This window comes from Salvia hispanica, chromosome 2, assembly GCF_023119035.1.
Source record: "Salvia hispanica cultivar TCC Black 2014 chromosome 2, UniMelb_Shisp_WGS_1.0, whole genome shotgun sequence".
NCBI lineage: Eukaryota > Viridiplantae > Streptophyta > Magnoliopsida > Lamiales > Lamiaceae > Salvia > Salvia hispanica.
This window is the reverse complement of record NC_062966.1, coordinates 14,953,495-14,981,333: the sequence shown is the minus strand read 5'-3', so window position 1 is coordinate 14,981,333 and position 27,839 is coordinate 14,953,495. Positions and strand designations below refer to the sequence as shown.

Sequence of the window (27,839 nt, the reverse complement as noted above, 5' to 3'; positions counted from 1 at the left end):
CTCAATGCGCAGCCAACAAGACCATACTCAGCTCATGACCGACATGATTGAAGAAGTTTGGAACCGCAACCGCCGTTGAGAATTTGTAGTTTTTTTTATTTCGTAGTGTAATGTTTTAATTTTAATGATATGAAGTTTTTTTTTCCCAAATTTTGAAGTATTTAAATATTCAAATAATAGATTTAATGCTTAGGGCGGGCTATAGTCCGCCCCATTGCAGGTGGAAGGGGCGGAGGATAATGACGGACCGAGGTGAGGTCGCGCGGGGTTGGCCGACCCCACCGTCGGTCCACGAATACTGAAATATTCTACTGTAATCAGAGTTCCGAGCTTTCGTCGACCCCACGTGAAGTGTCGCCCTTCGCCCCTGCGCGATTCCAACTCCGTTCGTCTACCGGGAAGACAACTGCAACTAGCTATGGAACTGGAGTTGCAAAGTCCAAAAACTCAAATAAATTTGTAATCTTGTAATATCCCAACAAATCAACGACTCATTAATCTCACATAGTAGAGATACTAATGGCACATATGAGATATCTTCCTTTTCTCGATTTCTCCTTGAAGACTGAACTTCAATTTCCCCCTATTTTACATATATTTTCCATCCTTTTTAAAGACTTTTCTTCTCATCTTGTGCTTATCTAATACACAAGGCAAGGCAAGAAAATAATATGAAATCAAACTAACTGAGGTCTCTGTACTGTTTGCATACGATTAGAATTTGTATTGTTTGACACTTGCTTTGCACTCTTCTTTCTTAATTATATTTATAACTTGAAACAAGTTAGGATATTGGAATCTATTATTTGATGGTTTATGATATTAAGGTGAATAGTTGTTTCGTTAGTAAATTGTTAATTTTTTTAATTTATTGATTTTATTGTCTTTATGGATTGTGTATTATGGGTTCCTTTGATTAATTGATTGCTTACTGTGTTTTTGAACCATGAATTTTAGTTTTTATATTTATGAATTGTGAACAGACATTTAGACATACATCGAGAAAGAAAAAAAACTCTTTCTAATGACATATTTGTGAATTGTTTTGATAGGAGCATATGAATATCCATAATAGCGCATTATTGAAAACCATTAAACAGAAATATACTATTACTACTCTTTTAAGCGAATGACTTCTTTTGGGCACGAGATTTAAGGAATTGATATTTAAATAGTTAAAGTGGAGAGAGTAAAGTATGAGACAGAAAAAAAAAATAGAAGAGTGAAGAAAGAATAAAATAGGTGGAGAATAAAGTAAAAAAAAAAAACTTTTTTTGCTAAAAGGGAAATGACTCATTTATAGTGGGACATCTCAAAAAATATAAGACTCGCTTATCTTGGGAATATTTTTTGTGGATTTGTTCGACCCCACTATAAATATTTTCTGGATCCGTCATTGGTGGAGGATAACATGCTGATGTGGCAGCGCATAGGGCGGGGCTTAGGACGTCGCATCCTCCGCCCCATTGCGGATGCTTTTTGATCGGTCATCGGTGTGAAATTAAACAATCTTACCATACTTAGGCTAAAACATTAGATATGTATTGGGAATATATATATATATATATATATATATATATATATATATATATATATATATATATATATATATATATAAAAGTATATAGTGGTCTCTCCTGTGAAGGAAACCTATTTGGGCTTCAAGAATTAAATCGAGCTCAATTTGTTTGGGGTGGGAAGATAGCTTAATAATAGTGTATAGCATATGACCTTATCCATTTATCTCATTTTAATAGATTATGGAGTATCATATTTGATGCTTATGGAATCGCAACATGTGGTGTTTAAACTTCAAATTAAGGAACTTTACCAAGTACTACTACTCCAGTATAACTGTATAAGGATTGCAGTTGACTGAGAATATCACTATAATGTAAATATTGTAATCTAGGTATAACAATATGTAGTAGTAGTAGTTTATTATATGGAGTAAATTTGATACTCCTAATAAATTAAACAGTGATTGCATGTTTTTAGTGTAACTAACGTTATGTTAAAAATGAAGGAGGAAGAGCAAATAAGAGGAACAATAAAGGGAAAGTAGATTTAAAAAGGACAGGAGGGAGATAGTGTCAGAAAATGTGTAGATTAGACTGAATGAAAAACCCACTTCACCAGCTTTCCTTCTTCAGTTTTCACAGATTTTATAAGGCTTTTAGTGAGGCTGAGCTACTATCGTACAATACATGAGATGAGAATGTATAGCTTTTCCATGCATGCTTGTTCTTGCTGCAGATATCATATCCTCCTATATATGGACTCTTAATTAATTACCTTGCTTTTTTACTTCATTTAATAAATGCGTCTCAACACTTATTGGTCTTGTCTATCACCTCTACTTTTATTATTCTTAAATTTATTCTTTATTTTCTTATAGTATGCTCCTGCTATATAGATTCAATTATTTTTTCCCATCCATAGAAATAGTTCGTAGTAATTTATTTGTAAAAATCTTTTCTCCTTTTTTACTATACTATTACTCCTATTATTTATTAAACCCAAAATGCACTATTTAATATTATTTCAAATATTTCTTTTCTCATTTTCTCTTACTTTATTAACTAGCATTAAAATTTTTATCATTCCCAAAAAATCTATTTCTATGGAAATAAGTATGAATTAACAACTTAATTATTATTTAATTAATTATTACGTAATCGTTCTTAGTGATGAAATCACACTAATAAAATGAAGAGGGCATCATGCATTTTGACTCACGTACGACTCACGAGAGATTGTGTTAATCATGTTTATGTCTGAGTATTTTTTTTAGCTTATATCATGGTAGTGAATTAGTGATCTCGTCTACATACTTATACTAATATAGTAGTAATATATATCTTGTTATAGTGTAACGGTCCCATTTATTTACAAATTGTGTCTTAATTGATTACATATTTCTGAAAATGATAAAAAAAAAATCTGGCATATAATAAGCATTTATTTAGGGTCGTTTGATTTCAAGATCGGATATTGTATACCTAAACTACCATTTGGACTGTGAAAATACATTAAAAAATTTGTTATTTTCAATAAAAAAGGGTATGGACGTTTCCCATCCCTAAATAATACTAAGTAGGTATTAACATTCATAAGGTGAGTTATCTTCTTATATTTAAGGTTAACATTGCAATATTGAAACGGTTACAATCTTTCTCATAAATTCATGCGACTAATTAGTACTCTAATGTATATTTTCTCACAAGCATTGGTTATATAAGTGCATCACTAAACGTCGAACCCAATGTCATATTATAAAATACCAAATATACTTCAATAAAAAGATTTTCAAATTTTCATAATCGTCACTAGAAATTCATATATATTGTTCAAGAACATAAAAAAGCAAATCCATAATTGATCAATTGTCTTTCTGGTAATCAGATCACTCAACCTTTTATCTTTATTCTTGTCATTACTTCTCGTATTTCCTTAACTACATTAGCCCGTTTGTTTTCCGTTAATCAAGTGTCTAAGTTGAAATGGTGAATTACAAAATCAATTGCTTTCTGACGTCTAATACATATTTTTAGGAATGTATAGTAGTAGTACATTATAACTCAATGTAATGCAAGTACTATATATGATGCAATATTACCACGAACCATATTCATAATGCAAATTATACCTATATGTAATGCGACTTCAAAATAAAGTAATACTACTAATTTGATATCACATATTGGATTATTAAACAATATTTGGCCATTATCTTCTATTCGACAATATCTGTACAATCGAGTGTTTGGCGATTTTAGTGAATCCATTGGATTAATAAACAATTTTTTGATGTATGCAAAAATTCCATGTAAAAAACTATATGACAAAAATGCAGAAATAAAAAAAAGTCTTCAAACTCAAAAATAATAATTCATCAACTGAAATATTGCCTTTTCTGGCAAAATTCCGCCAACGATAATGCTGACTTATGACAACGATATTTTATTCGCTTCTTCAAAGTAGTCCTATCTTGTTTTAGGGTTTTGGAATTTAGAGAGAGTATGGAAGGAATTAATTTTAGGGTTCTCCGATATTTTCTTCGCTTCTTCAAGTTGTCGTGTTATTTGCCATCTCTCGAGTTTTATTTGTTGATAGTTTTATTTTTCATTAAGTGCTTCATTTTCAAATTTCATAGTGTAATAAACTTATACTATCAGTTTTTTTTATTCTTGTAAGTCCATGGAAATTCATTACTCCTTTTTTGTTTATTTTATATTTATCATGCAATTTTATTGTAATTCACTGCAAATTCATTAAGTATGTCTTTGATATTGCAAGTTGGAGTGACGGTGACACAATGGAGATGGAGGCATATAATTTGAACCAATAACTTTTGGTGGCGTTTGGTTGCTTTTGGTGGCGTTCGGTTGCCATGACTAATTATCATGAGACTATCCATCTAGGATTAAGTTGTAGGATTATGTTAGTTAGAGTGGTGAAGCTATGACTAATAATCATGAGACTATCCATCCAGGATTTAGTTGTGGTGGTCAATTTTATGGACCAAACATGATACATATTTAATCATGAAATTTAGTTTTGCCAACCGAACACCCCCTTTATGTATTAGATAAACATATTATTATAAAGTACACTATGATTAAATGGAATTTTCTATGTAATTTTATTCCTTCGTATACACATACATATATGCATACACAAAGTTTACAATTTTTTTCTAAATTATACAACGAGTAGCTACTAGTTATGTCGTACCTTTATTGTACATAATTTGTAGCAGTAATCATAACCTTCTTTAAATTAAGCAATATGATAGAATGATATGATACAGATCTTGTTGTGGCGATTCCTACTCTGGCTGGCTGTCACGGACCAGTAGATTCATAGTACCAAAACTTAGATTTTCTCGCAAAACTAAATCAAAGATACTAACATACAATCAATTAAAAATTAAGAATTTAAATGAATAAAAATAATACACTTGTATTTTAAATTATGAATTCAATCAATCGTTTGAAAATGAAATATTAAATCATGATTTTTCAAATTTTCACAGTGGTCAAATTTGTGTATTGACTTTTGAGTATCATAGAAAGAAGTCATTTTATACACCAATAGATCAATTGAGTGAATTTTATGATTTAATATTTCGTTTTCTAATCCCTTGTAGGATTTACCAAAAATTGACCAAATTTCGCTGTTGAAATAGCTACTATCCCAAATAAATATAATTTTGAGGGTTAATTATACTACCATGTCTCATTATACTTGAGTCATATGTTTTTTTATCTGCCCACTCTAATTTAGTCATTTTTTATGGGAGAAAAAAAATACTATGTAGCTAATGTTGGAGTAACATTTAGACAATTCTTTAAATATTCATTTATTGATCTTCGTACCCATAAGAACGGTTGAATTACAGTGAGACGAGACAGAAGGAAAGATTTATATCCAGATTTTCGGGTATGGAAACGATTTACGAATATTGTAAGGGCCCATAGTTTGATGTTGGGTAGTGGCTGAATTTCGACGTAAATATTGTGACTATTTTGTAAATAGCAGTATTCAAATGACATCATTTAAGTTGTGTTGATGCTCATACTACATCAAAATAAGTATTCGTGTTCGGTTCATGCGTTTTGGGTCCAGCCTAAAATGTAGGGTTCAATCATATTCCCAACCCTGTGTCTAAAGATAGGTTTATTTTTGGAATATTTCAACCATTACTACAAGTAATGTACTTATTCATAGCCCATGGGCGTGCATTATAGTATGTTGATGCAGAGCACTCCACGTACTGTAACAAACTTTTCACCTATAAGATTTGTATTAAAATCATACTACATGAAATAATACAAAAGCACTCCAAATTAAATACATGAGCCGGATAGGCTTCTCATTGAATAGCCCGTTAAGAAGGACGAAACCAATCCATGAGAAAGCCCAACCCACAAATGCACTCATCATAAATGATGGTTCTAGGCCTAAACAACGGAAAAGAAAATATATTTTCACCAATTAAATACTACAGTATAGTATATTAATAGATAACTAATAATTTTAAATCCATTGTGATTTTATGTTCTATATGCCAGCTTAATAGTTAAATGAATCTACTAGTACGGAAGAATGATAGCTCACACATTATTTAACTTCAGTTATCGATCACATAATCAAACATTCATAAAAATAAATATATGAGATTCAAATGATGGCCTTTCTGTAATAGTATCAGCTAAAAGAAAGTAGTACTACGCTATCATAATGATTTATATTCCTCGATCAAACGAGATGCATGAAGGCGGGATGTCGGCACTATTGTGCATCCAAGGCTTTGTAAATAGGCAATCTGTCATTTGACAAAACAAGGGAAAAGAATGAGCATAAAACAAACTTCTACTGTTGAGTGAAGAGGACAAATGCCAAATCATGAACTACAGGAAAATTATCAAACACCTGTTTAGAACTTGGTACGGATGAACTCATGGCGCTCTCAATTCTCAGTTTCTGAAAGTGTTCCTGAATGATGAAAATGGTAGTTGCATTATAAACTAAAACATGGAGATGGGTTTGTAGGATGTTTATATCAGTCCAATGCCAATTGAGAGAGAGAGTGAGGTTGGGATACCTGTTTTTCTCTCATCAAATGAGCACGCTTATCAGGAGGTATTTGCAGCCATGACAGAACCTTTTTGAACAAATGGACAAATCATTTGAGTTGGAGGTATTTAGCCTTGTTCCGATATTCAGACACTCAGTATATGCAGAAGCAGAAACTTACCGATACAGCATAGTGATGAGCCTCATCAGATGTTAAACAGGACTTCAACTCACGCAAAACATCCTATAAAATGAAATGAGTCAAATTTCCCAAAACAATTGAGAACTTGATAAGTGATTTTAGGAAATCCCAGTACCAGTCATATTAGTTTTACCGATATATCCTAGTTAAGGAAGAGTGAAGAACTTAACAAGTAACTTCTGATTCCTTTAATGTGTTTTTCATTCATTTACCTCAAATATCCACTACTATGGGTGCTAATGTCAGACTGACTTACAAATTTGAACTAGACAAAAGAGATGGAATAACGGGGCTTGCTTGGAAAATGCAATGGGGACTAAAGTTCAAGAAACAACTTTAAAACAGTGAAATATTAAGACTGAAGACTCCCATTACCACAACCTTGTTTGCACATTTTTTTGTTCGCAGGCGTTCATCAATGACAAAAGAAACCTGTATCAGCATGAATTAGATATTGAGTACCTTAATATTAAACATAGTAATTCATTTAGTGAACTAGTAAATTGAACTGCTCGTGAAAAGCAACACAAATGAAGATTTCATGATGAAGTTATAGATGTTAAAACATAACTATTTGTAAATTGCAATTTTCATACAGAAGAAAAGGTAGAAGTACAGTTCACTGTATGCCATTTTCTTCTGGGGAAAACTGCAGCTCAGTTTCTAGAAAATTATCAGTCCAATGCCAATTCTCACAATATTCACCCAATGCAACACAAAGAAATAGCCGAATTTGTAATTAAAAATTAAAAATGGATCGTTTTAAGGGGTCAAGAGCCTTTTACCTTGGTGAGTAATCTCTTGGGATCATGAAACGCAGGCTTCTTCGCCCACTGATGGAATAAATGAGAAACAGCAGCTCGGTTCTCTGGACTAAACCTATAGGATTAAAGACGTGCTAAATATCCAGGAGAACTACCATGTCGCAGCTGCAGGTATGCATTCAGAGAATACCTTTTTAAAAAGTTACTATTATCACTTTGTTGCAGAGCAGTAGTCTCATTGCATATTTCATTCAATAAATTGTCAACAGAACGGTGTTTTGTATTGTTGTCGGGGGTTTCTGTCTGCGCAGCTCCTTGCTCAGTTGGGCACTGAATCATCTCTGAACTCACGGAAAGTGGCTCTTCCTACATGAAAGAAAATTGATGATAGGTCTTGTTGGTATATAAGTGATCTAGCAATACATTTTCACTAAATAAGAGGTCCACAAAATCTAGTGAAAATTGAATGGCAAGTTCAGTAGGCTTAGCGCTTCATGAAGAGGATGAGAATTAATGGGAATATATTTACTACGAAAAGAGCAATGTTTAACTTCATATATGTAGACGGAAAAGTCAAGGAATGTTTTACACTAATCTTGACCTTTGAATTCCACCAGAATTTTGAGAGTACATGTTTTAAACAGGCCTGTCATAAGTAAATGAACTAAAACTGGAAGTACGCAAACATGATCACATAAAAAGTCAAAAACACAAAATAGGCTTTACAAGACAAATGTTGTTATGAGATGTACACCATTTTGACACCTCTAGTCTCACTTAGAAGTTTTTATACAAGGAGAAAGGAGTCAACAACAACTTCCATTATTCATTCTATTGTTACCCTATTTGTGCAATCATATGCTTGTCATGACTATAATAAAGCATTGAACATTTGCCATACATTATCCCAATGAATGTTGATGCAGGTTCCACAACAAGAAGAGGGTGGAAAAGGTACACAAGGTAAATGACAGCTATCACAAAATGAGACTGAACACTGAAAGAAACATGTAGTATAGCACTACTGCACTAGTATCAAACAGAAACCAACTAAGGTTTGTGCATATGCTATGCTTGGAGTGATTTTGTAGCATGTTTTACATCTGTCTTCAAAACATATAAAAACACTACCAAGGATTTGTAAATGCACTTCTAAAAGGTATGCTATCCCTAGATTTTGACTTCTATGATTGTTTCCTGTATGTCAGTACTAATTTCATAGAATGAATGGTTAACATCCCTTAGTACTTACCATAAAACAAATTCAAGTCCAAAGGTTAGATGGTGTTGTTTTATATCTGCATGCTATTTTCACAATTTAACCATCTTTACTTACAGGGACCATAAATAGTTTTCCTCATCAACTATTGAAGATAAAGAAACAGCACAACGAGTTGAAAACAGTCTAACTTGTAGATATACAATAAAGTGCCAACACGCTTGATAATTGAAAGTAAAGTTAGACCTGGTTCTGTAGCAGGTGGCGTGGAATTTCTCTAAGGAATCGTGATGGCTGAATGACCTGAGAATAAATGATTTGATTCATAAACTAAGGCCATAAACAAGTAGAAGAGATCTCAAAAGCTCTTTGTTGACTCCACCTGCCAATTAGAATCCATGATGACATAGAGTAGGATAAGATTTTTGCGCGCCCGAGTCATTGCTACATATAACAAGCGCCTTTCTTCCTAAAAAAGTGAAGCAGCTCATATTGAATAAGATAATCTTAAAAGGTGGTTAATTGCATACAATGACATGATTTTACCAGAAATGCCACTGTAGCATGGTTTGTAAAAAATTGCAATTACAACACCACTTTTTTATTTTTAGTAATTACAACATCCACATGTTTCATTGGCAGAACAACATTATATAGTGGTACATGTTGTAAAAAAAATGAAAAGGTCGACGATGTTGTAATTGTGAAATATTAAAATGTTAAATTGCAAATTTTGGTAAATGGTGTTCTATTTCATGCAATAAAGCTTTTTACAAAATGTGAAAGGTTTTGACATTTAAATTAGAATTTTACCTCAACCGAGACATCATTCTCATTTAGAATTCCATTATACTCATGCAACAAGGGAATCTCAGCCTCATTTGCCTGAGTAACCAAACAGGAGGACCATAAGCAATAAATATGACATAATTAATTATGGTTAGCAGCTTTCTGAAAACTATTTTCATTATGACTATACAGCATGAGAAGAAACTTGAGATAAAATCTCAATTGGTACCTTTACAATAAAAACTGTGTCCCACTCCAAACCTTTTGACTGCAATTGAAAATACAAAATGAAGAAACGATAAAACAGAAAGTAATGGGTTAGTTGGAAGGCTGAGCATGAGAAAGCATCATATAGAAGGACAATACTAAAATATAATGCAGTAGAACCTGATGGATTGTAGTTAGGGTTACAGAGTCTTCATTATCATGCTTTCTTGATTGAAAATTTTCACTCTCCCGACCAGAGATATAGTCAAGAAAAGCTTTTAGTGTGCTCATGCAACCTTTCCCCTGTGTGGCACTACAGTTACCCAATTCTTCAGCATTGTGTATTGTTGTCAAAAACAAGGACACATCATCTAGAAGATACTGTAACACCTGCACCCACAGGAAAAACTGATTACATTTCTTTACCTACAAATTGATATGCTCTACGCTTCAACCAATAAGTTCTCCATGTTGCTGCAAGAATATTAGCCCATGAAATACTTAGCAATAAGTACCAAACTGCTTGTGAGGCTTAACAGTTTTTAGATAATACAAAAACACTCAAATGTCATCAAGAGTTATGGATAATGTACTTAATATTTGTATCTTATAGATCGCACCTGTTGGTTGATTTAATATAAGAAGCTCAAAATATCTAAAATGTAATGCCCAATTCAAATAACACCTAAATAATTACTTCTACTTAAGAATTGTATCAGGGAAATATTAAACAAAACATTCACAGTAAAAGATCCAAGATGTGATAATATAAAATTATTGATGCAACTTATTCATATACAGGGTAAAATACAAATAGTATAAGTTGCAACAATGAAAAAGAAACCACCAAGCATTGTTCATCCTCTCACCAAATGTACATCTCATTTATGTATGCAGTGATAATTGTGAATAATGCAGTAACTTACACATTTAGTGCAATAGTTGACGTGCTGTACTATACATTAACTTTGCGTACTCAGCAAAAATCGTGAAGCCCGATATATAACGTGAAGTCAATTTATTGCATAACATGTACAATTTACAGCACTGAACATGCCAGTTACAGCAGTTCACAGTTCTCATAATAGGACTTTGAATCATTTCCTATGTATGCATTTGTAATTGCATATACATTTGCATATATATTATGAGTGCATATAAATAATACATATATAGATACTGTTGTCTAAAAGACAATAAAATATTATGGATCGTATAGTATGCTGGTTGATGAAATGGATGATTGATATTCAGTTAACCTATTAACAAAGTTCTCTTACCGCTTCTATCTATGAAGTTAGAATCTTTTCATGTGTTATTGGAAATGCATGTTGTGAAAGGTAAACCATAATAAAGATAAGAATTTTTTCAAAATATAGGTGAACCTCAAGGATTATGTTCTATTATGCCAAAATTTTATTGGCAAAATTGGATCACAACAAATTGTAAGTAGGGATTAATGGATTTTTATAGTTCATAGCCCAAACTTATAGAGAATTTTGATTTATAGCCTCAACTTCAGTTTATTTTTTATAGTCTGAGTTTTGATAAATTGTTTAATTATGGCCAACAACAAAAAAGTGTCAAGTTCCCAGCTAATTTCCGACAGTTCATAGAAAAATTTGTTTCAGTCGGATTTGTGACAAAGCTCAGACATCAGTCGAACGAATCTTATCAAAACTTAGCTGCAAACTTGACGTTGTTGTTGCTGACCATAATTATTCAATTTTTCAAAGTACAGGCTATACAAAAAAAATTGAAGTTGAGGCTATAAATTAAAATTTGGTTGAGTTTAGACTATACATTATAATTGACCCTAAAATTACTAAGAAGAAAATGTTTGTGCTCACCGGTCGAACATCATTATCTTCATTCAGCAACTTGCCTCCATCAACATCACACACTGCTCGCTGTTCAAGAAGGTATTTCTACAAAAGCAATGATAGAAATGAACACGTGTCGCTGAGACAGTATAGTAAGAGAATCATTTGTGCATTCAAAAGGTTATTGTCATTCAGATAATGCTTAATGCACAAACATCTGGAAGCCCCTGTATGTTTAGCATTTTCAAGATAATAGTAATAATAAACAAAGAACAAAAATCTGACATTGTAGAACAAAGTTATACAAGTATTCTCAAGGTTACAAGTTCTAAGTCATCCACATATTAGAACAAAAAACAGCACAACAAAAGAGCAAGTACAGTAACTTAGTGATTCATTGACTTTTGGTGCTTGAGGCCAAAAAAATGTTAAACAACAGAACGTATATACAAAAAACAAAGAAATGTATAGCTACTTATCATTTCATTTCTGCATGCAACAAAACCAACCTGAGGTATCATGTTTGCTACAAAAGTGATAACAGCAGAAATTGACTGTTCCTGCAAGCACAGACGTAGCGAATGATAAGACACAATCGAAAGAAAATATGGAGAAAATCATGGTTTGCACATCAAAATAGGCTAGTCAAACTCATGAAGTTGACTTACCCTTAAAACAAGCTTTGATATCATGTCCAAAGTGTCCAACACCTTACGCCCTTGTGTGAGTTGACTCCTGAGGTCAATTAGCAGAATTGAAATAAATTAACATTTATACTGACTTTACATACTTTATGAATCAACCAAAAGATATACGCATTTAAACTAACTTGTATTTAGAGCTAGTAAAAGTGATTCAAAAAATCTGCAGAATGCGGCATCCATACTTGCTTTTGTAAAACAATGGATTTCATAGTTAGGAAACAAAGGAATTATACTTAGAAGGCTTTTTCTCACGCACTTTCTGTGAGATAATGCATAAACAATGAAATATAAGATACTAAATAATTCTTATCTAACAAGCCGGGGAAAGCAAATGAAATACGAATGTGATATGTACATGTCCAAAATACGCTTAATTTATTTACAATATTTATTTTATCAATATAAAATACTCCCTCCGTCCCCGAATACTTGACACAGTTTGCCATTTCGGTCCGTCCCCGAATACTTGACACAGTTCACTTTTTCCATTTTTGGTAGTGGACCCCATATTCCACTAACTCATTCCTACTCACATTTATTATAAAACTAATACTTTAAAAGTAGGACCCACATCCCACCAACTTTTTCAACACACTTTCCATTACATTTCTTAAAACCCGTGCCGGGTCAAACCGTGTCAAGTATTCGGGGACGGAGGGAGTATACTACAAGCCATCAAATCACCCTCCTCATCATTATCCATTGTACCCTCATTTCCATCCTAAGTTAAACAAGTCAAGGATTATTCTGGATTGCACCTCTAAATCTAAAGGACAAACATAAGCATGTGCAAAACAACATTTTTCATTGTAGAAAGTCTGTTTTCATGAGAAAGAGTTAAGATAGTAAGTGTGGATTGCTACTTTCTTGTAGTCTTGTACCTCTTAATCTAAACTATAAATATTAAAATGTGCTGACAGAAGTATTTACATTGTAAAAGATCATGAGAAAGACTTATAAGACATACCTCTTAAATGTTCCCGATATTTTTGATCTAAATATTTCACGTGCTACTGAAGTAAAACTGCATTTCCTTCTTGCTGAAATCTTGTCAACGTGTTCAATTACCTGAAGGAAAGAGGGACAGGTAAATATTAGAATTGGACTTGTCACTAAACATAGATCCTAGAATTTGAAAGATGGCACTGATAAGTGATACGTACAGTGAAACAAATTGAGAAAGAGATACCTTTTTTTTCTCCTCCTTATCGAAAGGAAGTAAGGCCTTAAATGCTCGACGACATGGTCCATCATCACAGCCAGGAAATGCAGTACTCAACATGGCAATAATGGCCCGGATTACCTAGTTATATGACAAAACTTGCATAATTAAACAGAAGAATGAGAGAAGCATGCCACCACCATGAGACCATATCATGAGCATGATATGATACAAACAAGGAGAGTTTGCTTGAGGAATTGGGCTTCGCTATCGATGAACCTTTATGTATGCATTTTGATAACAAAAAAACCAATCTACATTGCAAATAACTCGGTGTTATATGAGAGGACTTATCACATTGAGGTTTTCTGTCATTTTATTCGCAAGTACACAATGAGTCGTACTATAATACTCCTTTCACTTTTTCATCGCACCATATGCTGTATCTTCACCAGCCCGTCGCTTCTCAAAAATTTGTATCAAACAGGACATGATAAATATATTATGATCCAGCTTGCGTGGGAATATAGTAGAACATTTGTATATAGGTTTTCTTTTTTCTTATTAATCTATTGCTATTTTACGAATAGATTTAACCAAGTAGTACAGCTAGATTTCTACTTCCTATATATATAGGAGACACTCCTGGTGTGAACAAAACAATATGTTCTGCTCTCCTATATGTCTTTACTTTACTGCTTTACATAACCAAACAGATAATCCTGTAGTAAAATGGGGTGATGCAATCGACAGCTGGCAGATTTCTTTAGTTTTGATTTATGAATTTATCTCCAAGACCATAGATGATTAACTTAAGGTTGGCAAATCCTTGGAACTCCAGTATATAGCCTTTGTTTTCCACGTAAATGAAATTCAGGAAACAAACAAGGAATGTAACAGAATTTGACAGTAAATCATAAATATTGCTACCTTTTTGCGATAAAAAGCTACGCCGTGGACGTTAAATGGAATTTTTCTATTGCGAAATGCAGTTTGGAATATTTTCCCTGTCACCTGCACATGAGAGTGGACGAGTAAATTTTATAAAGGCTGGAAAACTTTAACTTGTGCCAGACACTGCTCTTTATTACAAATTAAAGCATCAAAGAAAGTAACTTAACCTGCCTCCGGTAGAGAACAGCAATATTACCATAGGAGCATTTAGCAGATGAACCATCTGATCCAGCTTCCAATATTTTGTCAACCACAAAAGCACACTGTGCCTCTTCATTGCAACACTCCTTAATAGTTATCTGTTCAACCCATCTAAATTAGTACTATATGAAAGGGCAAGACTGAGTGTCTTTTAAGGATGCTGGCTTGCCTTTGATCCAGAGGAATTTGCTGTTTGAACTTCATTTGAATTGCACCGTTTTATATTATTTCTAATAAGACATGATGCAGCTTCCACGATACATCGTGTGGACCTATAATTTTTATTTAATCTTACCTACAAAAATGATTAGATAATAGTTTAATGGCACCTGAAAATTCAAAATTTGTACTATTATCTTATTAATGAATGAATAGGTTGGATACTAGGGAACCAGGAAAGTTTGATATTAAACTTACCTCTTTGTAAATTGGAAAATCTTTTCTAAATGAATCAAAACCATATACATCAGCACCGTTGAAACTGAAAATTGACTATAGAGATAGGTTGATTAGTTAAAATGTCTTTGACAAGGTTAGAGGGAGAATCTTAGAAAATGATTTCTAGTTTCAAACTGGAGGGATGTACACACCTGGTCTTCATCACCAACAATTGTTATACGTTTGTGGGATCCAAGAATTCGAAGCAAGCTATATTGCATAGCACTTGTGTCCTGAAACTCATCAATCACAATCGCTTTCCATGTTTCTTGACATTCCACGAGTACTTCAGTCAAAAGCAAATATCAGTCAATAAAAGTCAATAAATCAGAACATGCTCCAATTTTCTATGGTTGGGTGGTGCAAACCTTCTGGAAAGTCAGTGAACAGCTTCACAGAACAGCTGATAAAATCATGATAATCTAGTGCATTACAAGATTTTAGAATGTCCTCATAATTCCGAAGAATAGTTGCCTGGAGTAGATAGAAAATACATAGAATGCTGGGTTCAAAGGCAAAACAAAGGTACATATTAACCGCAAAAACTGTTTCAAGGATGCTTACTCCAGTCTCATCACCAATTTTATGAAAATCTTCAGGTGATCTTCCAGCGGCTTTGGCCTGATATATAAAGAGGGTGAAGAAAAATTATTTGATCATGAGGCTGTATCTAAGCACATTACCCTTAACGGCTGTTACGACCTACAATAATCATGGACTCGTCTATGTTCATGACATTTATGAAATTGCACTGAATTCCTCACTCATATAGGAGTATGTTCTATTTTCTGTGACTAGAAGGATTTTGTGGTGGTCTAAGATAAATTTAATTCTCATACTACCAGTCTACTACATTAATAATCAATAAGATTGAGTAAACTATTGTTCATAAAATGTATAATGAAAATTTTAAAAAGGTAACAGACAGTCCAGACGCATAACCTGAGTTACAAACTTGAGCCATTTCTTTGACTTGTCCTTAAAATTTTTTGGAGAATTAATATCAGACAACTCAGTAAGCTTGCAAAGCTCGGGATTGTCCCTTCTCTTCTCGTCCTCCAACAAGCGGACAGCTTCTATGATAGCTTTTCTCTGTTGTCCATGCCCATATATTAGAAACTCAGGGGTTCGACCTAACCTATTGGATAATATCATGTGTTATTCCAGTAGACATATTTTCATTAAAAAAATTTAAGCTTTAAATACCATCAAACAGCTTAGAAACTGAAGATGAGGGAACTTCAGAGTTCCGATTAAATTCAATAAAATTGAACAAAATTCAAGCTTGTCACGCTTTAGTAGTATATACAATGTCCAATTTTTTATTAATCCAAAATTTGACCATAGTCATGCATCTTATGGAATAAGTCCAACAATTTTAACAGGTGTCCATAAAACTTCTAGCATTTGTAAGTCAGAGAACATAACGGCAGACAAATACATATTATTGAAAGATTTTAAGGCATCAAATTTCAGTTTTCACAAAGAATGTGGATGATCTTAAACTCAAGAAGATGTGGTAGCCAAATAAAGGTTGTGGCAGATAATTCAACCTCAATCTGTTATGTATTTTCTCACTAATAGGCTGACTGAAACAAATAAGACTGGATACTGAACTTGGTTAACTGTTCGAAGAAATTTATCAGTTGCCATGCATACATTTGATATGTCTGATTGAAACCTTTCAAATCAGATTGAAAAACCTAATAACAGGCAAAGCTTATAGGATCTCTCTGTGAAATGGTATTTTAAATAACTATGAGAAGCAAATGAAGAGGAAAACAAAGCAAAGAGAGGGAAAATGGACAGATGAAACAAGTAGAGTACTGATTTAACTAAAGCACCTAACTGAGAAAAGGGCAAGCTCATGATTGGGAAGTGATTTCCTGGCCAACCATGAAAGTACATTTTAATATCTTCGCAGTGATCTGTGATTGCCAGGAAACGAAAGAAAAATAACGAACAATAACAAAAGGCCAAGCCTAGTGAATCTGGTATAGAGAGGGATGATAGGGAACTGGCATCATTAAACCAAACATGGTATGCCTAAGATATAAAAAGTGTTTTTAATATATCAGATGGTTTACCCGTTTGATAGAGTTCTAGTATGCTAAATAAGCATTAACACCAATCTCGACCTCACCCTACTCAGTATATTAAATACTAATTAAATTGGTCGAACGCATTCAATAAAAGAGATGTGATTAGAAAAGCAGATTACCAAATGCCAACTTTCTATCCATCTGTTAACTAAAGTACCTAGTTCTTTTGCACATAGTGTGCGACCAACCAAAAAAACTTCACATTCATATTAAAACAATATTAAGCCAAAACTTATCCTTCATGAGTGGGGAAATGCATACTTCTCCGCATGCAAGCGACAAAGTTGCAAAGAAAATGAATGGAAAGTGCTGATAGTGAGCTCTTTTGCAGCTCCCTTTCCAGCAATTGCTCCTATCCTCCCACGCATTTCTGCAGCAGCAGCTGTAGTGAATGTCATTGCCAGAATGTTGGATGGACTGATGCCCTGGAATTAATGGAAGATACAGCCAGGACCCGCACAATAACCAAGCAGACCAGTTAAGCCAGTCAGTGAGCAGCGCATACAACAAACATGACTATGATGATAAATCATAGGATGGGCTTACCTCAGATAGAAGCACCAGAACACGTCCAACCATAGTAGATGTCTGATATAGAAACCAAATACTGAGATCATTTTAAAGTAAAGAAGATAGATTTCCAAAATTCAGGGACGAGTATACCTTGCCGCTTCCTGGTCCAGCAACAATGACCAATGGAATTGAGATGTCACTACATGCTGCTTCCTGCTGCCTATCGTTAAGAGACTGGATATACGTCATATACTCCTCAGGCATATTATTGGTCAGTTTACTTGCTGATTTATCCAATTCTATGACTCCAGATGATTGCCCACCGGCCGAACTGGAAATTTCTTCAGATTTTAAAATCTCACTTGTAACGTTGACATCTGTTGTGGATATATCATCCTTGCAGCCCTTGATAACAAAGTCAGCTTCCAGTTTCTCCATTGCAGAATCCTTTTCGGGATTATCAGACAATTTTTGTTCGCACAGAGCATCGATTTGTTCAAAAAATGACTCGTCAAAATCATCATCAAGTAGATGAGATGTGGAGATGGAGACATCCTTGTCAGGTAAATCTGGTTCTCTTATGAAGCAACTCTCTGAACTCGAGTTGCATTCATATGATCTATCTGGCTGCCTCAATGGAGTAGAGCACGGGCTTAAAATCGATCCATCCTTCAAAGAATGACCAACTTTCTGTACATCAAAACCTTCACCATTTAAACCAGCTTTAGAGGAATATGCATTACTCGAAGCTAGTCTCTGGGAGCGTTCAGCTTTGACAACAGGAGTTAGAAACATCTCACAGGATAACCCATTTCTTGCACCATCGCTCTTCTTCGACAACATGCCACCCTTCGGTGCTATTGGGGTTGATATGTTAGAACATATCATGGATAGAGGATGCCTCTTAATCTCATCAGCTACAGCTAAACTTTTGGCTTTTCTCTCATCTCCATACCTGTACAATTCAAAAATTATGCAAGTCAAAACTCCATTTCTAGTCAATTATCCACTAGTAGTACATCCGAACAATACAAGTGAATTTGGATAATTATATGTCGAGAAGAATGTGGCTGGTAACATAAATTTTTCAAATTATTTAGCACAATCGAAAAATTGACAAAGAAAATAACTCACGCCTGGATGCTGAATGGAGAATCGGAGGCGGCGGCAAGGTCAGAGAACGGGCGTTTGCGAGAGAGGCGCGCCTTGGCGGCTCGGAAATTTTGGGAAATTCGAGTGCGCTGCTCCGCTGATAACTCCCCGCCGGTTGGAGCAGCCACCGCATTCTCTTTGTTGTTCATCTCTTAATCTTCATAGACACAGAATCAATAGTTGTGAAATAAATAGGAAATCAAATGAACAAGCAAAATCCTACTGCAGAGTGAAGAGGCGGAGTCGACATTTAAAAATTCTTACTTTTCCCTCCTTTGGAACATTAATTTCTGTTTGCATATACGTATGCCACATATGATAGCCCTAAATTTTTATTTGCAGTTAATGCGTTTTTATATTTTTATAATTTTTAATAATTGAAAAATCACACACACACACCCCACCACCAACACACACACGCACACTCACGCATATGCGCGCACACACACGCACAATAACACATATGCACATACACACTATCACCACATATACACACACATCGCCACATATATATGAATGGTGTCAATCAAGGAATAACAATATCATTCCTTTTGCATTCCTTGTGCTTACCAAGCACAAGAATGGAATGGAATGACACTACATTCCATCTTCATTCCATTCCCTCCTCGTTCCATTCCATTATACCAAGAAGCCCCAGGTACACCCTCATTCCATTCCTCATCCCACGCTTTCGACACAAACTCCGTTCTCCGTCTAAGATATAATCTTTGCACAAGAAAAATACAGATTACGGGAACTTTGTGAAAAACAAACTAAAAAACTAAAAATTTAACTAAACTAAACTACCTATAAAACTAAGAAAAGTAAAAAGAAAAACACAAAAAGTTCTAACAAATAACGCCTTCCCGACAACGGCGCAAAAAACTTGTTGTGATTTTAAAGGTGCAATTTAAGTACACAAAATAAGTTATAATTCCCTAAAAATACTACTTATGCAGATGTGCAATGCAGTATAAAAGGTGTTGAACCCACAAGGAGGAGATTAATTGCAAAAACTAGTAAACCTAACTAGAAAAAGTAAAATAGTTTAATTTTGGGGTTTTTGATCAAGAGACGAGCGAATACCGAGAAAGAAAAATACAAGGGAATTACGATAAAGAGGAAAGACTACTCCTAGCTTGTTTCGGGTTGCTTGTTCACATGATTTCTAAAGTCTAATTACTTTCCATTATTTATCGAGTCGTGTTGATTTTACGCTCTCACGCTGCTGATCACTGATCGTGGAATTTTACACATAGGATAAGATGATCACGTTTTCTAGGCTATACTCACCAACCCCTCACTCCTACAGTCCCAAAGTAAGCTCGGTATTGGCTTCTACAAACGTTCAACACATAAGATCCACCCTGGACTATCCCCTGATCAGTTTTAGCCTAGAATTTCTTATCTATGTTAGCTCTCTACTCCAAGTTAAAGAGACATTGAAGTTAAGACCTTTACCAAATTAAGTTTCCAAGAAAAACCCAACGTGGATTGAAATAAAGACAAACATAAGAATCAAAACATGAAAATCTATCAAAACAAAGTCATGGATTCATGTTTACAAGCTCCCCCAACAAACTAGAAGTAATCCCTAAAATCTATAAACTCATAGCGGACAACAATACAAGAGAACAAGTAAATGCTACCATACGGGCAAGATTATGGAATAATTAGCCTCAAGCTTCTTCTTCTTATTCCTAAAAATGTACTCAAAGTCTCTTTCTCTCTCTAAAAATCGCTTCGAGCCGCCTAAAGATGATTTGGAATTCGTGCCCTAGCTATTTAAACAGTTAGGGCTCGAAAACAGGCCTTGTAACATTTGCCCGGTTGCACGATCTGCGACTTAGAAAACACCCGGTCGGGGTTTTTTTTGACTCTCGACACATGTTGGGCGTTTAAACTCCCGGTCGTGCGTTTTTCACTGTATTGCACAGTCTTCGTAAAATAGCCGTATCTTCTTCTATTGGGCTTCGATTGAGGCGTGCAAGGTATCCACACGATGTTCTTTCGATGGTGAATGCAATGGTGGACTTGTAGAAGCATTTTAAATTAATCTTAACGGGCTTATTACTGATCAGATTCAGACCTTTTTCCTTTCTCCTCTCTTTCTTAGACCTTGGTCTTTTGTCCAATACAATATATCAAAATGAGTCCATTTTTCACCTTAAAAAGTATGTTAACATAATTCAATGAAGGACTACAATTTGATTCACATCAGCCGTCACTTTTTCTTGACTTGCTTTGTTTAGGTATCGCGTAATCTTGATTTTACTTTGTCAACAACATTTATATCTAACATGCAACGAATCGTCCGCGACGACAAGAAAAAAAAGTTACAGTGATTTAACAAATAATTGGAACCCCAAAGCTAGAACCTTGTATCAATCCACTGTCACGACATTTAACCTAAATTCTAGTACAAATAAAAAGAATATTAGTTAAAAGTTCCATTCTGTAAAAATTAGTACTCCATACATTGTAAAATAAGCAAAATGAGAACCTTTCCATATGGGTTAATATGTTGGCCAAAAATCTTCAATTAAGAATAATTTACACAAACTTGGAATTACGTCACTTCTTACTAATTCTTCACATAGTTGTTCTCACCATAAAGGACGTGTTCACCTTTGAAAATGGCGGAAATAGGGTTAAATCTGATTATTTCTCACTGTTTGTTGTCTTCGAATTAATTTTCGAGGGTAAAGCCCGCACTGTTCACGCGAATTAGAGAGAATTGATAATTTCTTTGAAATAGGTTGAGACTTGCTATCTGCATTAAAAACTCAACCAAGAATATGTTGAAATTCCAACACCGTTAATTTTCTACCTCATCCTTCTTTCACGAATGCTGAATTTTGGAATGAGCTAATTCGTTCCTTCCACATTGAAACTTAATTATGAAACCCAAAAAGTGGATATTGTTTGGCCCATAATTCATCTCAAAACTAGCTAACTAAACAAAGGTGTAGAGATTTAAATATACGAGCCATGGTACTCCATTTCTAGACATAATTCATTTCTTGGGTTTATTATAATTGGGAAACTAAAAGGGTGAACACTCCTTAACATCTTCTGTCGCTAGGGTCATTGACTCATTAGCACGCCCTAGATAAGGTGTCAATCGACTTTGTGGAAACATTTCAAAGTGATTATAGTGACAAATGAAACATAGTATAACTCGTCTTTCATAAAAAAAGCTTACAAACCGCAGATCATTATAGTCTACTGAAAAATAAAAACAGCAATGAAAACCTAATTAAATGCGAAAATGAGCCCCCATCAAAGGATTACTCCTTCACTTCAATCTCAACAACTTTAGCTGGTTCTACGTTGTAACCTCGAGGTTTTTCCAATCATACTTTACATCTGCATTACCCAAAGTTAGGAAAACTATAATCATCTCATTCGAGTTTATAAATTTGGTTGTGCAGACATTTTCAGAATTTATAAGATATTAGTAGTACTAAAACACCCTGTTTCTATCAAACGAAGTCTATCTTCATTGTTTGATTGACCCTGTAAATATTAATGTACCAAAAAAAAAAAAAAAATTTCCATTCAAAATTTGTCATTAAATGATACGAATCCATTCGACAAACTAAAAAGCGTATAAAATTTATTAATATTGACAGCAAACATAAAAATTGTTTTTCAAAATTGATTTATATTTGACATACGATAAAAAGGCGGTTTCGTCATTTATGCCTTGTGTTCATCTGCAACTTTGAAGCGAAAGCCCTATTCAGCCAAACACAATCGCCTCTCACAAGATAGTAAGAAAGCTAGATTTTCTAAACCAAAATCCATCTCACGTTTAGTTTCATTGTTTATTTCTAAGACTATTTATCGCAGGTAAAAATCATCTGCTTTTGAGACGGAGAAACCGACACACACCCATAGAGAGAGGAAGAGAGAGCTATGGAGTTCCGAGGGCAGCAGAAGCTAGATGATGATGTTTACGGCGGCGACGTGCCCGAACAAGCCTACATGGAATCCGATTCTGACCTAGTTACCGACGCTGAAGCCGCCGCCGCCGTTTCCAAATCAGAGGTATTGTTTGCTTCTCTGCATGTCTCGAGATTTATGTATCTACGTGTGTGTGTGTTCTTGATGCCTGCTCTCTGATCTATAGGAGCTGGAGACTATGAGAAAACGATTGCAGGAGATTGAGGAAGAAGCTGGGGCGCTTCGCCAAATGCAAGAAAAAGTGGAGAAAGAGATGGGCGCAACTCAAGGTTTCTTTCCTTATCTCATCTGTTAACTTGTTGTTTTTGTGGAGAGAGAAACGGTGAATTAAAATTGGTGCGAGGAGACAGGGTCAATTCAAAGGCAAAAAACTTGTGGGCAGGGCATGGGGATGTTTGGTGCATTAGCCCTAATTAAATCCAACTAGGGTTTAATAATCCTAAATGGGGCTTTAATTACTATTAAAACTTAATTAGGGCGGAGCTTGTGCATCGGGATGCAACGGAATGTGCCTTCAAATAAAATTGGTGCTAATATGGAAATTGGTAAATGGATTCTGTTTTGAAAGTTTAGATTGCAGAGCTTGTACTATGATGTTTGAAGGCCCACAAATGGATATAATGGTTATCGGTATATTCTATTGTGTCATGTATTTGGTGTATTAGATGCCCAATAGGTACAATCATGGAGTCTGGAATTCATTTGAGACTTGATCTTTTTTCATAGGTCACAACACGGGGGAGGGGTGTTATTGTTTGTTGCCAGATCTCTAGATAGTAATTCAATTAAAACAACAATCGTCGGGAATTTTCACCCACGTGGCTTTATTAGGTAAAGCTGAAATATGAGGCGAAGATAATTTCTATACGAAGTGAAATATGCAAATCCTTTGCATCTTATGTTGAAGATAGGGGATAACTTGGATTTTAGTCAAATGCTTGATATTTGTAATTTCAGGATTCACTAGATTTTTTATTTTAAATTTTTTGTTTCAAAGATTTGCGAAACACAAGTTAAGATATGTAAATTCAAGTTATGTCATTAGCATAGTTGGCATCAATCTGAATAATAGGCTTGTATCTAGACATCATTTTTAATATCGGATAAGTAGTCAAGATATCTCCATGATGCCCATATTGATACATAAGCTTAGTCCAAGACTACCAATAAATATCTATCTAAAGAACTCTGTCTAAATAATAGGTAGTAGTAGTATTTAGTAAATTGAAATTTCAGTTTAATTAATCCTTAAGGTTCTCTTGCGATCAAATATGGTGCTAGTAACTGTAACTAACCTTCCTATTAAAGTTCTCTATTTATTCTATCGGGCCAAGTAACAGTGAAAAAACTAGTAGGAGTATAATTCGGAATCTTAGATGATTAAGGAAGTGTTCTTGCACAGATTATATACACATAGTTATTGCTTGCTTTGTTTTTATTGGAATTTATTTGCCATCATTCCGCCATAAGGTTTCTAACTATTAACTTGAATAATTGAATGCCATTAAAAGGATGATTCACAATATTTTTTTCTGGTGCTTGTTTGAAGATTCAACGATCGCATCTGCTACAGAGGCTGAAAAGGAGGAAGTTGATTCTCGTTCCATTTATGTTGGTAATGTGAGTTTCTTGTCCTTGTATCTTCGTCCAGAATCAATGTTTCTCGTTGCAACAAATTTGTCGTTTTCCTATTTGTGACGTCGATATAGGTAACTGGGTCAATATACCATGAATCATAATGAATTATGGCTAATTCTCGGTCATCACAATTTACAAGGCAATATATCATGATCAGCTTATAAAAAAATTAATTGTTATTTCTCATGCCAGAATTGAAATGCTCTACTATGCATTATGCAAGTGTATGGATTTTGTCCTTTCCATTTTTCAATTTGCTCCATAACTTTATCCATCACTATTCTATTATAGATTATTCTTTAATATATAAGGACAGTTTAGTTTGTGTGTATGTGTCTGTGTGTTTAAGTTTTTCATTTTTACATAAGATAAGAATTATTTTGTATCTAAAATTCTTTAAATTGTGACCAAGCTAGTTGTAATAGAAGATAAGAAAATGCTGAATGAATCAGCTCAACATTAATCTAGTAGAAGTTGTTACTTCATTGGAAAAACTTGACCAAGGTGGGAGTGATAGTGTTACAGATGTCCATACTTTGTAGCATCAAGAAAAGACTTGTGCTTCAGTTCTATGTATGCAAACAAAGCTGAGCATATTCTTATCCCTATACAGGTTGACTATTCATGCACACCTGAGGAGGTACAACAACATTTTCAGTCATGTGGGACTGTCAATAGGGTAACTATTTTGACAGATAAGTTTGGGCAGCCCAAAGGTTTTGCATACGTAGAATTTGTGGAAGTCGAGGCTGTTCAAAATGCTCTACTGCTCAATGAAACAGAGTTGAATGGTCGTCAACTGAAGGTTGGTTTTTGCTTGGTATGGTAGCAGAGCTTAATGAATAATTTTAATTGATTATATATTTGGAATTGAACAGGTGTCTGCCAAACGAACTAATATTCCCGGAATGAAGCAATACCGAGGGAGACACCCAAGTCCATATTTTGGAAGGCCTTATATGCCTGCGCCTTATGCCTACCCTCCTTATACCTACGGGTAAGAAATACTGAACTCCTTTTTGTGGCTTAGAAAGCAAAGGATATAATTATGTCTTAGGCTAAGTTTTATATGTCATGTTGAAATAATATTTTGAGCACTCCTTTATATGGAGTGATATTTTGTGCTTGCCCTAGTATGGATCTTAATTAGCGACTTGAACTTTTGGTGCTTAAAAATTTGTTTTATAGTACTCTAAAATTTGGAGAATTCTTGGGTGCGCGGCGCTCATACCCTTTGCGCTAAAAAAGGCCCAAAATTATGACTTTATTTCTGATTGGAATTTAAAGTAATTATGAATTACTTATTTCATTAATAATTTGAATTGAATTGATATTTTTATGTGCAGGAGGGTTCCGAGGTATAGGCGTCCGATGTATTACAGGCCATATTGATGTAATTGCCCGAGCTCAAAGTGGTTTTCCTGAAGCTTTTCAGGCATGCCGATTTATAGGCCAATTTTACTTGCTCATCACATTCAAATTCGAAGGCATGCTGATTTATAGGCCAATTTTAGTTTTGCCATTTAAACTTGTTGTATCTTCAGTTTGGAATGTTGTGCCCGTAGTTGCTGCATTCAATTACAACCCCTCATACAGGACATAGAAGAAGCAAGAAATCAAATTGCTAAGATGATTACGTACCTTGTTTTTAGGTGCAGCTGGGTTGGATATCATATTGCCATACATTTGTTAGAGAAAAATTCTTATTAAATCGAGAAGAATATTTCATTTTGCAATTTCAACTTGATTTTGGATGTCAACAGTTGAGTACTCTTTCTTTCAATCTCTCTCAAAATATACTTAGATGAGCAGAACTGGGATTTACTCATTTTGGTGAAAGAAAAACAAAAAAACACCCTTGGATGTAGAGGTTTGCTCCATAGTGTTATTGACACCTAACCCATCGAGTTCGAGTGTTTGCTTTGGTACGTTATTTTCCTCTTTTTTCTACTTTGGTTCCACCGTTCTAGTATAATCCCATCTTATAATATAGAAAGGGGGAGTATACTATACACCTTTTACTTTGGATATATTTTTGGCGTGAATCTTATATGTAAAAAAGTAGGTTATCACCCTTGATTATCAACTAGTATCAATTATCATTGAACCTTTTGATATTCAAATTGTGAACGAAAGACCTCACTTAATTGAGTGCGTGAATCTAATAAATTGGGATAGTTAGCTCTCAAAATAGGTCACAATTCAAAAATTCAGGATTGGTATCGATGTCATTGTCTCACTGACTCCTCCTAAATTTAAATTGATCCAAAAATTAAACAAAAAGAAATTACTACTAAAAAGTAAGATTATTTTATTTGTCCAATCTTATATAAATATTACTCCATTTGTCTTACAAAATCGTTTACTTTTGTTATTTCGGTCTCTTTCCAAAAAAAATTACTACTACTATTAGTTCATATTCATTTTCAACAATTTTTTATTTCTAACGAGGCGGTGGATCAAATTCTCAACTAATAATATATTTCAATAATTTTTCTTTCTATATCTCTTCTATTAAATACTACCAACTTTTCACATTACAATTTATGATACATCTAAAATTTTTATTTTTATAGAATACATGAATTATACCAGTAGGACCATCATTTTTATCTATCCACTTTCTCCGGTGGTTAGTTCAAAAAGGCCCACTCCATAATTGGGTGTTTGGGATGACTTTAGTTAAGTGAAGACTTGTGATAAAATATCGAGGTCACCTCCAGAGTCCATACTACAAGTAGGTACGAACTGATTATCCACCACAACTTGGCTTCTTATTTAATCTGATAAATTAAAATTTGTTTCCAAGCGAGATTGGTCGCACTTTCGACACCAAATTTTTGCGCTGCCAATTAAAAACAGGGTGGGATGTTAGGCTTTAATTAGAAATCTTGATAAATATAACTATGTACGTAACAATATTAAAAGGAGTATTAAATATTAGTGTGTTTGTTCATAAGATTCAATCCCACAATTCAATGCTAGATAGATAATCATGGAATAATGAGTCATAGTTAACCCATGTGACTAAATAATCTCACAACTCAATCCTAGATTGCAGGGATGTCAATCGGCCAGTCCATCGGGTTTCGGGTCAATCGAGTGCGGGTCAATCGGGTTGTGATTTTTTTTCGGGTTATAAGAGTTCAACCCTAACCCTAAAAGCTCGGATTTCGGGCTAGCCCAACGGGTTAATCGAGCTGCTACCGATAAAATTAACATGCGATCAATCCAATAAATAATGATGAAAATTAGTTATATTTATATAATAAAAAATATTTAATTATGATAAATTTGATAATTTGAGATATATGCTTAAACTTAAAGATAAACATGAACAAATATTAATATTTGAGATTTGTGCAAAATGAAGTATAAATATATTTCAAGAAAATTTAAAGCATGTTTTAGAAATTTATG

The 27,839-nt window shown here is 34.2% G+C and overlaps 2 protein-coding genes across 4 annotated transcripts; one reads left to right on the top strand and one right to left on the bottom strand.

The window, feature by feature from the left end:
• Nucleotides 1-6,124: 6,124 nt before the first annotated feature.
• On the bottom strand, nt 6,125-19,055 carry LOC125203998 (ATP-dependent DNA helicase SRS2-like protein At4g25120). 2 transcript variants are annotated; one of them, XM_048102537.1, is made up of 29 exons: nt 18,795-19,055; nt 17,811-18,615; nt 17,694-17,735; nt 17,409-17,572; nt 15,988-16,183; nt 15,610-15,666; nt 15,414-15,519; nt 15,198-15,331; nt 15,025-15,099; nt 14,777-14,902; nt 14,574-14,705; nt 14,383-14,466; nt 13,480-13,593; nt 13,258-13,358; nt 12,255-12,321; nt 12,096-12,146; nt 11,614-11,691; nt 9,944-10,153; nt 9,786-9,824; nt 9,581-9,652; nt 9,150-9,236; nt 9,014-9,070; nt 7,739-7,914; nt 7,570-7,663; nt 7,160-7,216; nt 6,764-6,826; nt 6,611-6,670; nt 6,439-6,501; nt 6,125-6,331 (listed from the first exon to the last, which is right to left on the bottom strand). In XM_048102537.1, the coding sequence occupies exons 1-29, from the start codon at nt 18,959-18,961 to the stop codon at nt 6,242-6,244; spliced, it is 3,567 nt and encodes a 1,188-aa protein (XP_047958494.1). In that variant the 5' UTR covers nt 18,962-19,055; the 3' UTR covers nt 6,125-6,241. The 2 variants fall into 2 exon arrangements, with proteins under 2 accessions (XP_047958494.1, XP_047958495.1); XM_048102538.1 differs by having other exon boundaries at nt 7,166-7,216.
• Nucleotides 19,056-22,470: 3,415 nt separating this feature from the next.
• On the top strand, nt 22,471-26,155 carry LOC125208568 (polyadenylate-binding protein 1-like). 2 transcript variants are annotated; one of them, XM_048108207.1, is made up of 8 exons: nt 22,471-22,588; nt 22,668-22,865; nt 22,948-23,050; nt 24,331-24,401; nt 25,033-25,059; nt 25,129-25,224; nt 25,298-25,416; nt 25,766-26,155. In XM_048108207.1, the coding sequence occupies exons 2-8, from the start codon at nt 22,734-22,736 to the stop codon at nt 25,809-25,811; spliced, it is 594 nt and encodes a 197-aa protein (XP_047964164.1). In that variant the 5' UTR covers nt 22,471-22,588; nt 22,668-22,733; the 3' UTR covers nt 25,812-26,155. The 2 variants fall into 2 exon arrangements, with proteins under 2 accessions (XP_047964164.1, XP_047964163.1); XM_048108206.1 differs by having other exon boundaries at nt 25,033-25,224.
• Nucleotides 26,156-27,839: the final 1,684 nt, after the last annotated feature.

Coding starts and splice junctions, on each gene's coding strand:
- LOC125203998 (XM_048102537.1), bottom strand. CDS start 18,961: ATGAACAACAAAGAGAATGCGGTGGCTGCTCCAACCGGCGGGGAGTTA. Junction 9,653..9,785: donor ACACAGTTTTTATTGTAAAG/GTACCAATTGAG, acceptor TTGGTTACTCAG/GCAAATGAGGCTGAGATTCC. Junction 9,071..9,149: donor TCATGGATTCTAATTGGCAG/GTGGAGTCAACA, acceptor ATTTATTCTCAG/GTCATTCAGCCATCACGATT.
- LOC125208568 (XM_048108206.1), top strand. CDS start 22,734: ATGGAGTTCCGAGGGCAGCAGAAGCTAGATGATGATGTTTACGGCGGC. Junction 24,402..25,032: donor GTTCCATTTATGTTGGTAAT/GTGAGTTTCTTG, acceptor ATCCCTATACAG/GTTGACTATTCATGCACACC. Junction 25,417..25,765: donor TACCCTCCTTATACCTACGG/GTAAGAAATACT, acceptor TTTTATGTGCAG/GAGGGTTCCGAGGTATAGGC.